We start from the raw sequence: 15,990 nt of genomic DNA on the forward strand, positions 1-15,990 counted from the left end.
TTATACATGGCCTTTCGTTGTTTATAATCTGTACCTGTTTTTTTTTTTTTTGTTACAAAAGAAGTTGGACAAACATGTATTTACTTTATATACATATATGAGTTGAAAACTTTTTCACATTTCACTTAATATCTATGTTCCATACTGGCATGGGTTGCAGAGTTATGTAGAAAGTTGGTATCTCAGCAGTTTAGACCTGCGTAATCAAGACGGCGTTTTAAAATTTCATTATTTTCTTTAACCCGGGCAACGCCGGGTATTTCTGCTAGTGTGTGTGTGTGTGTGTGTGTACATATATATATATGTATATACATATACACACACACGTTGGTTTCATTTCTACCAAACTCGCACACATGGCTTTGGTCGGCTATAGCCCAAGATACCACGCAGTGAGACTGAACCCGGAACCATGTGGTTGGGAAACAAACTTCATACCACAAAAACACGCCTGCAATACATATCTATATATTTATTATACATACATATGCATACACACACAGAGACAGATACATACATATGTATACATATTTGGGAAATGAATGCTGGAAGACTTGTCATATAGATATGTGTGTCCCGAGAGCGAGGTGTCCTTGTCTTGACATTGCATGATAATTCTGAAACGACTGTCATTGTCATTCAAGCGGTACCATTTACTTCCAGTCTTCTTTGAAAACACGTCCGATCAAAGAGAAACATTACATTGCTTGGAAACAAGAGAGGGTTAGCAACAGGAAGGGTAATCTGAGGAAAATCTGCCTCGCTGAATTCTGTTTGAGCCATGCGCGTATAGAAAAGTGAACATCAAAAATAAGATGCTAATGACCATCATTCATTATTTTTTATTTGTGACATCACGCCGGGTAAGCGCCAAAACAGAAAATTTTCAAATGAAAAATAAGTTGGCTGGCTTGATTCCTTGCACATGCAAAAAAAAAAGTATTCAAAACGTTAAGAGGGAACAAAGTTTCGGGGATTAGGGATTAGAGTTAAATCTGAGGTTAAGAGCTAGGGGTTAGGGTTTACGGCTAGAGTTTAAAGTTACACTAATGATCGCAAATTATTTTTAGATTCCACTTTTTTAAAATTTTGTTTTAAACTACAGTTTAGCTATTTCACAGTTACACATCGGATGCTACGCTTTTTCTAACACTGTTTCATCCATGAACAGGGTGCTTTTTTTTTTTTTTTGCATAACCTAAATGCTCCGTTTCGGACCTTAGACTAAATTCTGGGATACAGTAAATATTTGTTAAAATATCCGAAAATATAAACAAATATCTGTTTAGTAATATTTAAGGTACATCTCTGTGTATGCAGTGAAAGAAATGAAAAAAGAAAATTCTAAGACGCGATTATTACACAAACAAGTGAGTGTCTGTGTATGTATAAGAAGATGGTTATTATTGAAACACAAATTGCATACTTGTCGAGGATACAGTCGAGCGTTAAAATTTAGATATAGAAAAGAAAATCATTCTCATTTTATATATTTCGGAAAACATTCCAACATTAATCAATTTAACTTTTTTTAACATTAAAAATAACTGTCTTCTTTTAATTTTTTTATTCTAATATATTATTATCATTAGTTGTACTTCAGAGATTATTAAATAGATCTAAGCAAAACAACTGTTTTTGATTTTTCAGTCATTGAATATACATACATATTGTTTGCCTTTATAAGGAGGCACCGAAAGAGTGGAAGAAATGTAATACTTTTAACTTACCAATTCTAATTTGCAATCATAGAATAAAAATGTACACATTGGCCGAGTGGTTTTCAGAAAAAAATAGGTGAAACATAACAGTACATTAAAAATGTAATGAGGGACAAAAAAAGATTTTGCTGTATCAATAAAGCCAGTCATTTTTCTCAGAATAAACTAGCAACCGGTGAACTAAGAGGAATTCAAATAGAGTTACCTCACCTTGCCATCTTTTCGTTACCAGATGGTAACGAAGTTGAAATATTCGGCAAAGACTAAAATTCGAGACTTGAAAGATGTATCTCAATCATGGGCAACCTGCTGCCTGCAGGGACTTTCCGAACGGCGTGCTTAAAGTAATATTCTTTTCTACTCTAGGCACAGGGCCCGAAATTTTATGGGAAGGAGTCAGTCGATTAGATCGACCTCAGTATAGTACCCCTGGTACTTAATTTATCGACCCCAAAAGGATGAAAGGTAAAATCGACCTCGGCGGAATTTGAACTAAGAACGTAAAGATAGACGAAATACCGCTAAACATTTCCTCCGACGTGCTAACGTTTCTAGATAGATCTTGTGACATCGCAACTCATTTCTACAGCTGAGTGAACGTGAAATAAAGTGTCTTGCTCAAGAACACCACATGCAGCTTGAACTCACGAAGTTACAAGAAATGCTAGACCTTATCATCACAGATGATTTCTCCTGGTGGTCTCACATTCTCATCATAGCCAACAAACTGTACCATAACAAATACTCTTTCTGTTTAGAACCAGAAAATACTTCAGCTTCCAGTAATTACTAACACTATCCAAAACTCAAGTGACACCCATTATGGAACATTGCTCCCACTTCTGGGGTAGTACTGCTACTACACACACAGAAATCCTAAACTGCAACAAGCAAAAACAATGTTCATACACTTTCACACCATATGGGAAGTGGCAGTATATTGAATCACAGTCTGCATTTATTACTGGGAGTGAAGATAAGCAGTGTTGTTATTTGCACTGGACACCAGCGACAATTTTGTATAAATAAGCATGTGTGTGTTTTACTTTAAGAAGGAAAAGGCTGATGGTGACTTCAAAATTTCAGCTCATTTGATGAAGGCAAATGAGCTGATGTACAATTGAACCGAAACGTTGAAGTCACTGACAATATTTTGGAGAATTGATCTTGTTGAGAAACATGTCAAGGATTGTCACTGTGCTTCAGTAAATCCAGCTAATTAACTAATTTGAATAACAGATGATGTGAAGTGACAGGTGAAGTGTAATACTTTGAAATTTTCATATATAGTAAAATATGGTGACAAAATAATGATCAAAGGATTCTATTGGTGCTACCCTAACTATTAATGAACAGAAGATACAATTAAAGATTCTTTCCTGTTTGCTGCTGTTTACTTAAACTTAAGAATAATGGGAAAGTTGAGAAAGTCTTTGTAATTCCATTCCTTAAAGGAAACTTTTGTTTAACTTAGTATTTTTTTCTTTCATTCTTTATTTTTATTACTAGCATTCCCATGTTGGCAAAAATGCTGGCAGATTAATTAATGATAGAAAATGGCATATCAATACAATGGGGTAAACTATTAATAATTGTCAACAATCTAGTAAATATATGTACATACACACAATTGAAGCACTTAAATAAGATCTAATGTCTCATTTGAAAATATCACCCACATAATGTATGGTTGTGCATACGCACACACACACATGTACATATATATACACACACACTTACACATACTTATTTTATAGACATTCTTGTCCCTCTCTTTCTCACTTTCTCTCTCTATATATATGTGTGTATGTATATATACATATACTCATACATATGCATACCTGTTCATGAACATTTATGCATGGACATACATATGTAGTGCGGCTGAGAACTGTATATAATTTCTTTCTTTATATATATATATGTATACGCACAGGCATATATTTGTTTCTTTTTTTTTTAGATCGATGAAATCATTTTATTGTTTGTAACATATATGCCTCTTTGTGAGTGTGTGTGTATGTGTGCATGTATGTGTGTGAAATGGATAAATATAATTTACAATTAAAAATTCATTGGTTGATTCATTGACAACATGTTTCAGTCTTATTAGACTTCCTTAATAAAGCAGTCTTAGCAAATCATAGAATAACAGACAGTATTTTTTTTTTTTTGTGTAAGGATTACTCACTGATTAGACCAGTGGTTCTGGACCATTTTTTGCCTATGGACCCCTTTAATTTGTATTATACTGGACCTTCATAGCCATTCGATGTATATGAAATAAAAACATCCTACTGTATTTTTTATAATCAAATATGAATTGTTTTAAAATAAAAAAATAAAAATCTTTTGTGTATTATGGAAGTATAAGCAATTTATTGTAAATAAATTTTAACAACAAAATCTTATATAGGTCCCAAGGGCATATAGGTTGAGGGACACTGGATTAGACTATTTAAATATTACGCTAGTCCACACTTAACTATATATTTTTGATGCAGAATACATCCTTGGGAAATTAGCCAACGTAATTAATTAGCTCGATACAGCAAGCACTATTAAGAATTGAAGCCAAAATCGAAAGGAGCCAACAAATTGCATATTAATAACATGTTGGACGAGACAGTCGAGCGGATAAAGTAAACATAGGTCAAGAGTTCAAATCCGTTATTGGCGTTTCATTCAATGTTTCAAGACAAAACGCTGTTTCATTCGTTACCTCACTTCATCTGTTTGTCGTGGATACATAGCAAACCATCGACTATTGTACAATAGTCTCAGTCCAGCCCTGTTCACTTTCTGGTTCTGATTGTGATATATTTTGTAGGAGAGCCACGTTAAATTCATCACACACATGACATCCATCGTGAATGTTTTCCGAGGCAACCAGGAATTCCTCACCAATAAGCTGGCTCTAATCAATCTACCATACCTTTCCAGTGACTAGCTCGAACTATTTGAATTAATCGACATATTTTTCCTTTCTTAATTTTTATATATTTTTTTTTTTTTTTAATTACAAGTCAAAAGTTCTAACAGCTACTGTCGTATAATTTATATCTCAGAAAACTTTCCCGAAACCTGCTCCGTCTGTGTGACGTCAGAATTTATTGCCGTCATATTCATTGTGATTCCTTTAGATATGGTGTTCGGATTAATTGTTGGCGGCTATGTCTTTACTTCGTTGTTGCTTCTTAAATACCCGAATTTATTACACAAAAAGAAACGAATTAAGTTTACTGCACGTCATATTAGCCATAGAGGCGGTAAGTTAGCTGTTTGCTTGTAAAGTTTTGTATTTTACGTACTGTGTATTGCCGATAAATTACATAATATTTAGTTACCCACACGCAGCATTGTTTACACACACATATATATACATATACACGTGTGTGTGTGTATGTATGGGTAATTGTTTATTGATCAAATAATTCAACCAGCAAATATAAGTCCTGTCGCTCGACCAGCTAGAACTAGCAGCCAAATCGCCTTTAACTGGACATCCTACTGCCTTGAAAGGGAAGGACTTGTGAGATAATGCTGGGCCTAGATTCACGGCAAGACAGATAGGCCACAGCTGGAATACATTCGATCATGGGCCTATTGAATCGGAACTGATTTGAGTGCTTAAAAAAATTACTGATTCATTTATTTTCCTGCATTTTTTTACGGTTTACTTTTTTGTAAATTATGTTCGTTTTCACTGAATCATTGCTTAATAAATTGAAATTTCCTCATTTATAACACATACATTATTTTTAAATGTTGTTACGATCAAATAGTAGCAGATTGACAGACTAAATAACTCCGTTTAAAGCTAATTGTAAAATTAGAACAAGAAAAAATTTCAAAATAGATGAATGAAGTGGCAAAATCAAAAATTTCCTTCAAATTGAAACATTTCCCGTTATTAATTTAGTTCCTGTATTTGCAAATTAAAAGCTATGGACATCGAATTTCCTTTACAAAATGAAAATTAAAAGTCCAATCTTTATAATAGTTTTTTGGTTTTTTTTACTACCAGAATAGTTTGTTTACGTTCATTACTCATTGTTTATTTCTTTTTATGTACATCGCTAATTCAATTCGACGCTGACAGACACCGATATTAGTTCTGTTCTTTCGCCTTCACATCATTGTTTGAAATTATCGATTAAACAGAATTAGACAATGACAAGACAAGTCAATTAGTTCATTCTAACGATCGTAATTATATATAAATTCCTCAATATAGCCTTCGTTACAGGTAATTTTTATACGAGTCAACTAGAAATAACAGCCAAATCTTCCCCCTTTACCATCTTATATAAGAAAAGGGCTCATTAGATAAGATAGCTGTACATAGCTTTATAAAAATAAAAAAGTTAAAAGGAAAAACAGGCTGCTTGATCAAGGGCTGTCTTGGGGCTGAACAAGCGAAAAATGTGGTAAATGTGGTGCGATAAGTGCAGATTGTGTTGAGAATTTTCAAATAGAGACTTGGAGGTGTTTACCAGTCTATTACCAGTTCTTCAATCAGAAAAAAAAACAAAAAAACAATACATTTGCATTGAATTTCTTTACAATTAATCATACATCGTAGTTTAGAGAATGATCTAGAAAAGTAACGCAGGTGGGTTCCGCAAGTGTTTTCTAGGAATTCCGCGATAATAATTTCGGGAGTTCTTTTAATAGCATTTAATAAAAAAATATTTTATAAAAACAAATGGCAATAGCCATTTTCAAAATACTAAGTTTTTTTTTGCAATAAATAAATTCTTTCAGAGTTTATTTCGTTTAAAGTTATATTAAAATTAAATTAGTAGGGCTTGACTGTAAAATATAAAGATTTTGTGATCTTTGGAAAATCGTATAAGGTTTTTCGTAGTAGAATAAGTTTGAAAACCATTGATATACAAGCTTCTTGATTTGTATTGTTTAAATTTCTTTAATCACTGATTTCTGGCTATAATGTGGCAGAAAATAGAATTAATATCGATCGATGTCTGGCTGGAAACATGAAGAGCTTTCATTGTTGTCATGGTAGTTTGAATTACTGCCGTTTTTTCACCCCTGCCTCGAAAATACAACGATTGCTTTTTATGCTGGGTCTTAATTTGATAGTTATCTCATTCTATGAACACTTATTAGTTCTCAGTTTAAAAGGACTTTGTTCGAAACTCCCCTCGTAGCGACCAACTTTATTATATGTTAATATTTACGTTACAAATAGAGCGTTAAAATCAACAGAATTGTAAATTTATCAATATTTATGTTTCTCCTTTATTTCATTTCTCTTGCCATTTTATTATATCAGTGATGCATATAACACACACACACGCACTATATAGTGTGTGTGTGTGTGTGTGCACGCACACGTCCACCAATTTCTTTTTTTTTTAAATCGGGCATTCCTTCGATATAACTCGACTATTTGTTTTGGTTTCGTCGAGTTAAAGCGAAGGATTACCTTTCAGTTCGGACACCATCCGAAAGGTATTTGTTGTAAATTGCACTAAAAAATACCCATTTCTTTTTAAAGTTATGAGAAAAAATCGACTCGTGTGAATTATCCGAAACTCCCCTCCCCACCTCTGAATTTTTTCACCACCTCAAAGATATTGGTGGAAAATTTCATTATAAAATACCCATTGACAGCATTATGTGAGGGAACAAAGTCGGGATAGGGGTGGGTACACTTCTGTAGGTATGCCTATTATGTCTTATCGTATATCAATATATTTACACTCATCCGAATACATTAGATTTCTTGCTTGGTAAGCAGCGTAATTCTTCTTAACTAGATAGTAAACGGTACTTCTATTGGAATATAACACATGTGTATATGATACACATATAATACAGAACCACATTAAAAATCCAAATTCGGAAGAAAAAAAGAGGAACAAAGAAAGTTAAAGAAAAAAAAGAAAGAACTGGGTAGTTATGGAAAACGTCACGATCTCACTTGGTTTTCCTAATTTATTGAAATAAATGAATGTTATAAACTGTTTTAGAAATACGATAATAGACAAGTTGTATTTCCCCTCTGGTCGAGCTTTCTCTTATCGTATAGAACCCTACAGATTGTATAATTGTAAGGAATTTTATCAAGATGAAGCATAAAATAGATGGAAGGTGGGACAGAATTTTTTTTTTTTAAAGTTCTCTTTTGCAGTCGAAACATCCGATGTTTGAAATAGAAATTCGAAGACTTGTTTTGAATAAATAAATAAACATGAAGTGATGTAATTCACTTATTTTGAAACATGTCTTCATTCGTTTCAGCATTTCAGAGATGGCTCACGTTTAATTATAGGAGTACTTTTGATTTTTATCTCACATTTTCTCTTGGTGCATACTTTCTCTTTTCAAGATGCTATAAATCTTATTGTAATATTAAATTTCAATATGTAATGTTCTAATTTTAGTTCAATGTTGAATAATGTATTATTACTTAATATATATGTGTAAACTATAATAAACTTAATGTATAGTCATATGCATTTTAACTATTTAATGCAATAAATAATAAACAGATTTGAAGCTAACTAGAATTAGATGCAAGTTCTCCGGTATTTTCTTTCGTGTAAATAAATGTTTATGTTAATTTTAAAAAGAACTATAGAAAAATTAATTCTGGTAAATTCAAATAAGCTCAGGTGATCCATCACTGTTTTTCAATTTTTTATGATGTGAAATATCCCAAATTAATACTACTATTTCTGTAACCTGTGATTGAATGCTAAGGCTAACCAATTAAACCAAAAACTAAAGTAATAAAATTTATTCAATTATTACTTTTCTTTTACGAGTTAGAATATGGAAATATAGTTGTTTTTATAGAGCTAAGTAAACTAAGACAAATTATTCGCGTGAACTTTTCCTTCAGTTTTGCAACAGCTTGTAGCAAGCTTATATGTTTCTTAAGTCAATGACATCAATAGTAACTTTTAAAGAAACGAAGACAGTATTATTATAGCTTTAATCGACTATTAGCTGTAATAATTTTAAACACATCAAGGACATTTTTGGCCCATGCTCGACCACTGTAATTTGCAGCAAATCGAAGCAATTCTATATTTTGAATCGGAAAATAAACAATCACAGAACATTGTTCACGATTTATTAAAAACATTTGCTGTTCCTTAATTAAGATTTTGTTTGATTCGTACAGTGGTCGAACTTCACACCAAAATATCCTTAATCTGGTTTAAATTATTACTACTGTTCGTTTAAACTTCTTATTGCGTAAGAGTTATTGTTGTTATTCATTTATGGAATGAAAGAACAAATTAAAGAAAAATATTAATCGAATAATTTCTATTATATTACGCGAACGGAATCTTCGTGCCAGCGGTTCTCAACCATTTCCTTTTATCCATGTACCTATTTGATTCCTTTTTTTACTCACGTGGACCCACTTGGCCAACCAGTGTTTCAAAACAACCACATATTGTTGTAATTAATTATGAGGAATTGTATGAAAATATTTTGTATAACCAATTTATTGCACATAGAATTTTAACAGCAAAATTTTATGCAGACTCAAGGGTTATACGGACCCCGGTTGAGGGCCACTGCTCTATGCGGTCGCTCGATTGACAAGAATGCCAAATCTTAATTAATGACACCCACCCAACTTTAAACAACATATAAAAGAAAACCTTAACTGTATCCAAAAATATCCTCCTATGATAAACAATTTGGCCGAAGCACAGCAAAATAAAAGAGAAACTGCTATTAGCTAGTTTCACTCATAAGTGGCACGTTACGCTCGCAGGTGATCGTCACACTCGCGCACACGTTCGTTTGGATAGAATACCATCATTCGATTTGTGTTAGAACTACCGTACCTTCTTTATCATAGTATATCATTATATCATATTTTGGGGGGAAATTTGGCTGCTATATAACTGCGTAAAAAACTCTTTGCCGGCATTTCTTTTAATAAGTGACAACTCCGAGGGGAGAGATTGCTCTATTGAACTTATACATTTTTTTTTTTTTTTTTTGAAAAACAAAAATGGCATAAATTGAACACAGTTAGTAATATATCCTGTCTATTTCTTATATTGTTTTCCTCGGTGATTTCGACAAGAAGTCTTCCAGTTGTTTGAGCAAAAGCAGTATTTACCATTATAGGATACTTGTATCCTTATGCACAATAAGCATGACGGTGTGTGTGACATGTCTGGCCCTTTTAAATCGCATGTACAACCCACCTGACAGGCCTGTGAAGACCATGGCCACAGCTTCAGCCATCAGACCATTAAAATATAAATAGACTGCGGCATGGAAAATAGAGGTTAGCCATGCAGAAACACACAAATACTGTTAACTTCACTTAAATATTTATTGTTTGTAATACAATGTTGCTCGAAACTGCGACCTGGTCACTGGCAAAAGTTGTGCTGCAAAAAAATAAACACACATCTCCAAAAAATTATCTTAATTTAACCAACTGGGTTAGGTTGACCCAACTGAAAAGCTGTTACTTATTTCCTATATAGGAAATTTATAGACATTTAAATTGTATTGCTTATTATTTTATTACAAAAAGTTGTAATAAATATGTCTTAATAATAAATCATATTTTTCTTTCACTCTGTTTTTATTGAAAGAGCTGTTGCTATATTTTCTTTGGCATTAGGTTTGATGCTCTGCTTACAGTAACCATTAGTGGCTTATTTATACCAAATGAGTTCTGCATTTCCATTACTTTTAGATATATGTAAGGAGAAAGCTGTATGTTTAGCTCCTTGATTTGGGGATTTTCATATCTTGTCATGTCAACTGAATATCTTTATATCTTGTCATGTCAACTGCAGGTTGCTTTGGTTGCCACTGAGATTAGTCTAATCATGAAACTAGTCCTGCTCGATGTAAAATACCCACCATCAGTGCTAGAGCCAGTGGGGCTATCTAAGGATGACTAGGCCTGATGAGATTGGTCCTACTCTTTGGGCTGGAGGTAGATACCTCATATGTGATTTGTGATTTTTTTCACTCCATCATATATCCTAAATGCTGTGGTAGAGGTGGGGGTTGCTGAATCCCTAGCTGAGCGGTGCAAAAATTCTGAAATATTGTAATTTTCTGCCGAATCATATTTTTTAATTAATGACATTTGAAATGTCCAGGGGAATTGTGTTGCTGACAACAGAGTTTTTGTTATTGTTAGTGGTTCATCTGACTGAAGTATTTGGTGACACTCATGAAGGTGCTTGGTTGTGCCTCAGCCATTTTGATCACCCATGGTAATACCATGAGTAGTTTGGGTTACCTTAAACATTTTTTATTGAAGTGTGTAATTAGGTGGATGCTTGTTTGCCTTTTTGACTCCTTGTTATTGTCCATTTACGTTTGTGAGCAGTAATAAATCTTTTCTACTCTAAGCACAAAGCCCAAAATTTTGGGGGGAGGAGTCCAGTTGATTAGATAGACTCCAGTATGCAGCTGGTACTTAATTTAGCATCCCGAAAGGATGAAAAGTAAAGTCGACCTCGGCGGAATTTGAACTCAGAACATAAAGACAGATGAAATACTGCTAAGCATTTTACCTGGTATGTTAACGTTACTGCGGGCTTGCTGCCCTAGCAGTAATAAATAATGTAATATAAGTTAGTTATGAGAAGCAGTAACTTAACACTGAAGTATTTTATTGGAAAATCTCCATTTGATCTGCTTAAGTTTTAAAACTATTGGGTGAGGCATGTGCAATTATCAACAGGAAATAATTTTTCTCTAACACAAATTCCATAGCATATTTAGAAAAACATGTCACATGAAAATTAGTCATTAAGTTAATGTCTTCTATATAATTATTTTCTATTTGTTTTTTTATTCTCACAACAGTGAATATGTTGACACAAAGTTTTTCAAGTGAAAGAAGCACACAAATGGAAATTTCTAGAAAGACTGGGAAAGTTTCTGACAGGTGTACAAATGTTGTCGGTCATGCACTGGACTATCAGCTGTTGGGAATAACTTCACACACACACTAGGTTGAGCTTGTATAGCCCAGTTATGCTGGTGCCATTTTATTGTCAAAGCCATCATAGCAATACCTTCGTGCATTATGTACAACATGCTCTGCACTCTACACTGTGTTTAAAATGAGAATATGGTTTTCAGATATCCTGTGACTAATAATGAAAAGTAAAAAAAAAAGAAAAATTGTACATTATTCCAAAAATTGAAAAGAAAAAAAAAGAATCTGAAATCCTAAACACATTCAATCCCAAGTATTTTAAATAAAGAATTATCAACTAGTATCATGGTTTATTCTGCAGTATAGGACAGTGAGAATGGTATGGATATTTAAATTGAACATCTGTAAGTCAAAAGTGGGTGGGATAGGGGATGTCAAAGAATTGATGTTCTGGGAAAGAATGAATGAGTTATAAAAGATCTGTGGTGCAAGATACTGTATAAGAGCAGTGGAAGTGTTATGTGGGCTTGGTGGAGTTTGTATGCAAATACTTCTGTAGAATAGAAACCATTGTCTCATAGTAAAGAAAGAGTGTAGAGAGACAGCATACTCATGGATCAAAGATTGTGGTGTATTGGTAAATAAATGTTTACTAATTAGTCAGATGGCTTTCTTTTAGATAAGGGTCAAGGGTGTTTGTGTGTGTATGTAGAAGCAGTACCATCTCACCTGTGAGTGCAGTATGTACAGATTTAGTAGCAGATCAGAACTGAGGTATTTCTTAGCTGGTTTAAGGGGACATAGTTTTTATCTATGTTATGAATGCTAGGAAAAATCACGAGAGTTTGTGTGGGGCTTAGCATGTGTAGCAAATTTAAAGGTTTTACTTGCATTAAGCTGGCAGAATTATTAGCATGCTGGGCAAAATGCCTAGTGGTATTTGCCCGTCTTTACATTTTGAGTTCAGATTCCACTGAGGTCATCTTTGCTTTTCATCCTTTCAGGGTCAATGTAATCGACTGGCCCCCCCTCCCCCCAAATTTCAAGCATTGTGCCTATAGTTGAAAGGATTATTACATAGTGACGTAGATTTGTGTTCCCTTGATATGTGCTGTGATTGTGCCCTTGCATTGTTGAATGAGATGAGATTACTACCATATAGCATCGCAATTCATGTACATGTTTCATACAGTTTGTATTTATGTATGGAGAGAGAAATTTTTTGTTATTGTTTTTGTGTACTAACAGTCAGTTCTAATAGAACAAAGCCCTTTGCATAGAGGTACTATGTTGAATAATTATGTACAAACTGATGATGATGATGATGATGATGATGATGATGATGATGATGAAGCTATATGTATAGTATGTCAGATATGCAACAGCTCCGCCTAGTTCAAGAACACACCGTGTAATCCAATATACAGGGTTTGTCATATGCAGTACTATGTTGCATTTTCTTCAAGTTTCTCCATCTAGGTTCTGATGGAAGCCAAAAAAGTGGGCAAAGTGGATTCAGTTGTGTAGCTGGCTGCCCACAAGATTGTATAATTATGTGCAGCCAAGAAAAATGTTTGGGATTAATGTGGTTTTTGAAGCTACTGTATTTTGTTTGTTTTTTTATCTTATCAATATGCTTTTAGCATCTTGGAAGACAGATTATTCATTATTTTGTTATACACAAATATGCTTTTGAAACAAAGTGACCAATAATTTTCTGGATTTTTTTCTAAATTTTTTAACTTTAGAACAATTTTATTTAAACTTCCCATGTGAGATACTGGAATTTTATATTTTGTCTCCAGTTTGCCACAAAGACTGAAGTTGCTATATTTTATTTACAACCAATTCCATCACTGATAAGTATCAATTATGTCTAGTGAAATGTCAGAGTTCACGATGTCCATTTTAAGTTTCCTATGACAGCTATTACTACTGTCTATCTGTCATAGCAAAGTTCTGATTTCCTGCCAGTCTACAAGAGATTCTTGTGTATTTGTACTGAATACACAATATCAAGTTTTTTTCCTACAGATCACACACCATTTTCCAAATGGCACTTGAATTTTGTACTCTCTGTTGCTAACAAGCAATTAGATCTAATGACCCATGGGCTTTTGAACTTTGGAGCATTCTTCCAGGTTTGGATCTTTCTAAGCATCCCTTTAATAGATGCTGCTATTTCAAACAAATGAATACTAGCATATAAAAATATCCTAAACCACTGACCTGAAGCTTTTGTATATTGCCTCCTTTTGAGAATTACATCAGTTATATGCATGCACACTTGCATTAAAAAATATTTTTTATTTTTTGTCTCCAATAATAGGTGCTGGTGAACATTTGGAAAATACAATGACTGCATTTCGACAGTGAGTAAATTAATGATTTCAGTTAATTCCTTTTCCCCTAAAAATGTACAAATGTTTTCCATTTCACCACTTTATACTTCATTAAAATCAATTAATTTAATCTTGACTTACAGATCTAATGGAAAATATTCGAAAATATAAACTTAGATAAACATGGCAAGATTGATGGGGTTTTGCTTTGACTGGTTAGGTGTAATCACATATATAACTAACTAAATTAATTGAAGGTATTTTTTTTTTATGAATTTAAACTTGCAAGTTGAACACAAATGACAGCTAAGTCTGTTTGCACTTTTGATCTTTATTAACTACTAGCAGAGATACTCAGCCTTGCTCAGGATTAAAATAGCATAGTTTTTTTATCGTTTTACTTATTTCAGTCATTTGACTGTGGCCATGATGGAGCACCGCCATTGGTCAAACAAATCAACCACAGGATTTACTCTTTGTAAGCCTAGTACTTATTCTATCAGTGTCCTTTACAAAACCGCTAAGTTATGGGAATGTAAACACAGCAACCTCAGTTGTCAAGCAATAGTGGGGGTACAAACATGCACACGCACACACACACACACACACACACACGCACACAAATATCTATACATATAAATTTGACATGGGTGATTCTTTCTTGTCTTGGGATTCACATACATATATATGTATGTATATGTATGTATGTATGTATATATATATATATATATGTGTGTGTATATATATATGTATTGCCTGGTCAGTCTCGCGCGACTGACGGATGTCTACCCTTCGCTCGAAAAACAAACAGTCTTTTATTTATAAAATCTGGATGGAACTTAAGCATTTCATGTTGGAATGTGTGCACTCTGTTGGATAACAAGAGTGATTGTAGGCCTGAAAGATGCACTGCACTTGTTGCTTGTGAGCTGAACCATTATAACATTGATAAAGCTGAACTCTCAGAGACTCGTATAGAAGGTGATGGTCAGCTTGAGGAAGTAGGAGGTGGATACCCCTTTTTTTGAAAGGGAAGGCAGAAGGAGGAGCGCAGAGAGGCTGGTGTTGGTTTTGTAGTTCGATCTGATATCCTTAAGAAGTTGGAAGAGCTCCCTGTTCCTATAAATGAACGTATAATGACTCTACAGTTGCACTTGAAAGGTAGGCGGTTTGCTACTCCAATAAGTGCCTATGCACCTACTTTGACTAACTGTGATGAAGATAAAATAATCTTTTATACCCAGCTGAGAGCCATACATAGAAAAATCCCCAATTCTGATAAAGTCATTCTACTGGGGGATTTTAATGCCAGAGTTGGAACAGACTGGCAAACATGGAACTCTCTCGGACGTTTTGGAGTAGGGAAAATGAATAGCAATGGTCTCATGCTACTGGAGCTTTGCGAAGAACATGGACTTTACATCGCAAGCACTCATTTTATGCACAAAGGTGATCACACAACAACATGGATGCACCCAAGGTCCAAAATTTGGCACTTGCTGGATTATGTCATCATCCGCAAGCGCGACATTTATGACTTTGTATTGTCAAGTCCTTACATGGATCGGAATGCTGGACAGATAACAGTCTGGTGTGAGCAAAGTTCCAAATGATGATTAAAGTGAAAGAGAGAAGTGGACCAGTCAGCATTCCTCGGCGTCTGAATGCCCACAAGATATATATATGTTTGTACATATACGTATGTATATATATATATGTATGTATATATAAAACTTCTGTTCATCCTCTAATTCCTTATGTACTTTGTACTTCTATATGTAAACCATGTTGGCAAAATAACATAGTCTGCCATGGACACCTGTGCTTTGGTTCTTTCTTTCTTTTTCTTTTCTTCCTCCCTTTGTCACTTTTGCTATGAATTAAATTAATGAATTCAACGGGGATACACCGTCTGCAAGTAGTTGGGTTCAGCATATTATCCTCCATTTTCTAATTGTTACACAAATTTTGGGTAAAACCTCCACTTTTACCCGCTCCCATTGATTGCACC

At 33.9% G+C, this 15,990-nt stretch overlaps 2 protein-coding genes across 2 annotated transcripts in view; one reads left to right on the forward strand and one right to left on the reverse strand.

Annotated features, from left to right (window-relative positions):
- The window catches only part of LOC106881456 (thioredoxin-related transmembrane protein 2 homolog), a 22,256-nt gene extending 20,346 nt beyond the window's left edge, over positions 1-1,910 (reverse strand). Inside the window, exon 1 of the mRNA XM_014931841.2 lies at positions 1,731-1,910. Within this exon, the coding sequence (XP_014787327.1) occupies positions 1,731-1,871 (141 nt within the window). The 5' untranslated portion in view covers positions 1,872-1,910. The remainder of the gene's footprint in view (positions 1-1,730) is intronic.
- Positions 1,911-4,135: 2,225 nt separating this feature from the next.
- Positions 4,136-15,990, forward strand: part of LOC106881455 (lysophospholipase D GDPD1) — a 33,670-nt gene continuing 21,815 nt past the window's right edge. The window contains exons 1-2 of the mRNA XM_014931839.2: positions 4,136-4,990; positions 13,967-14,009. Coding sequence (XP_014787325.1) covers positions 4,867-4,990; positions 13,967-14,009 — 167 coding nt within the window. The 5' untranslated portion in view covers positions 4,136-4,866. The remainder of the gene's footprint in view (positions 4,991-13,966; positions 14,010-15,990) is intronic.

The sequence above is a fragment of the Octopus bimaculoides genome, chromosome 6 (assembly GCF_001194135.2).
Source record: "Octopus bimaculoides isolate UCB-OBI-ISO-001 chromosome 6, ASM119413v2, whole genome shotgun sequence".
Taxonomy (NCBI): Eukaryota; Metazoa; Mollusca; class Cephalopoda; order Octopoda; family Octopodidae; genus Octopus; species Octopus bimaculoides.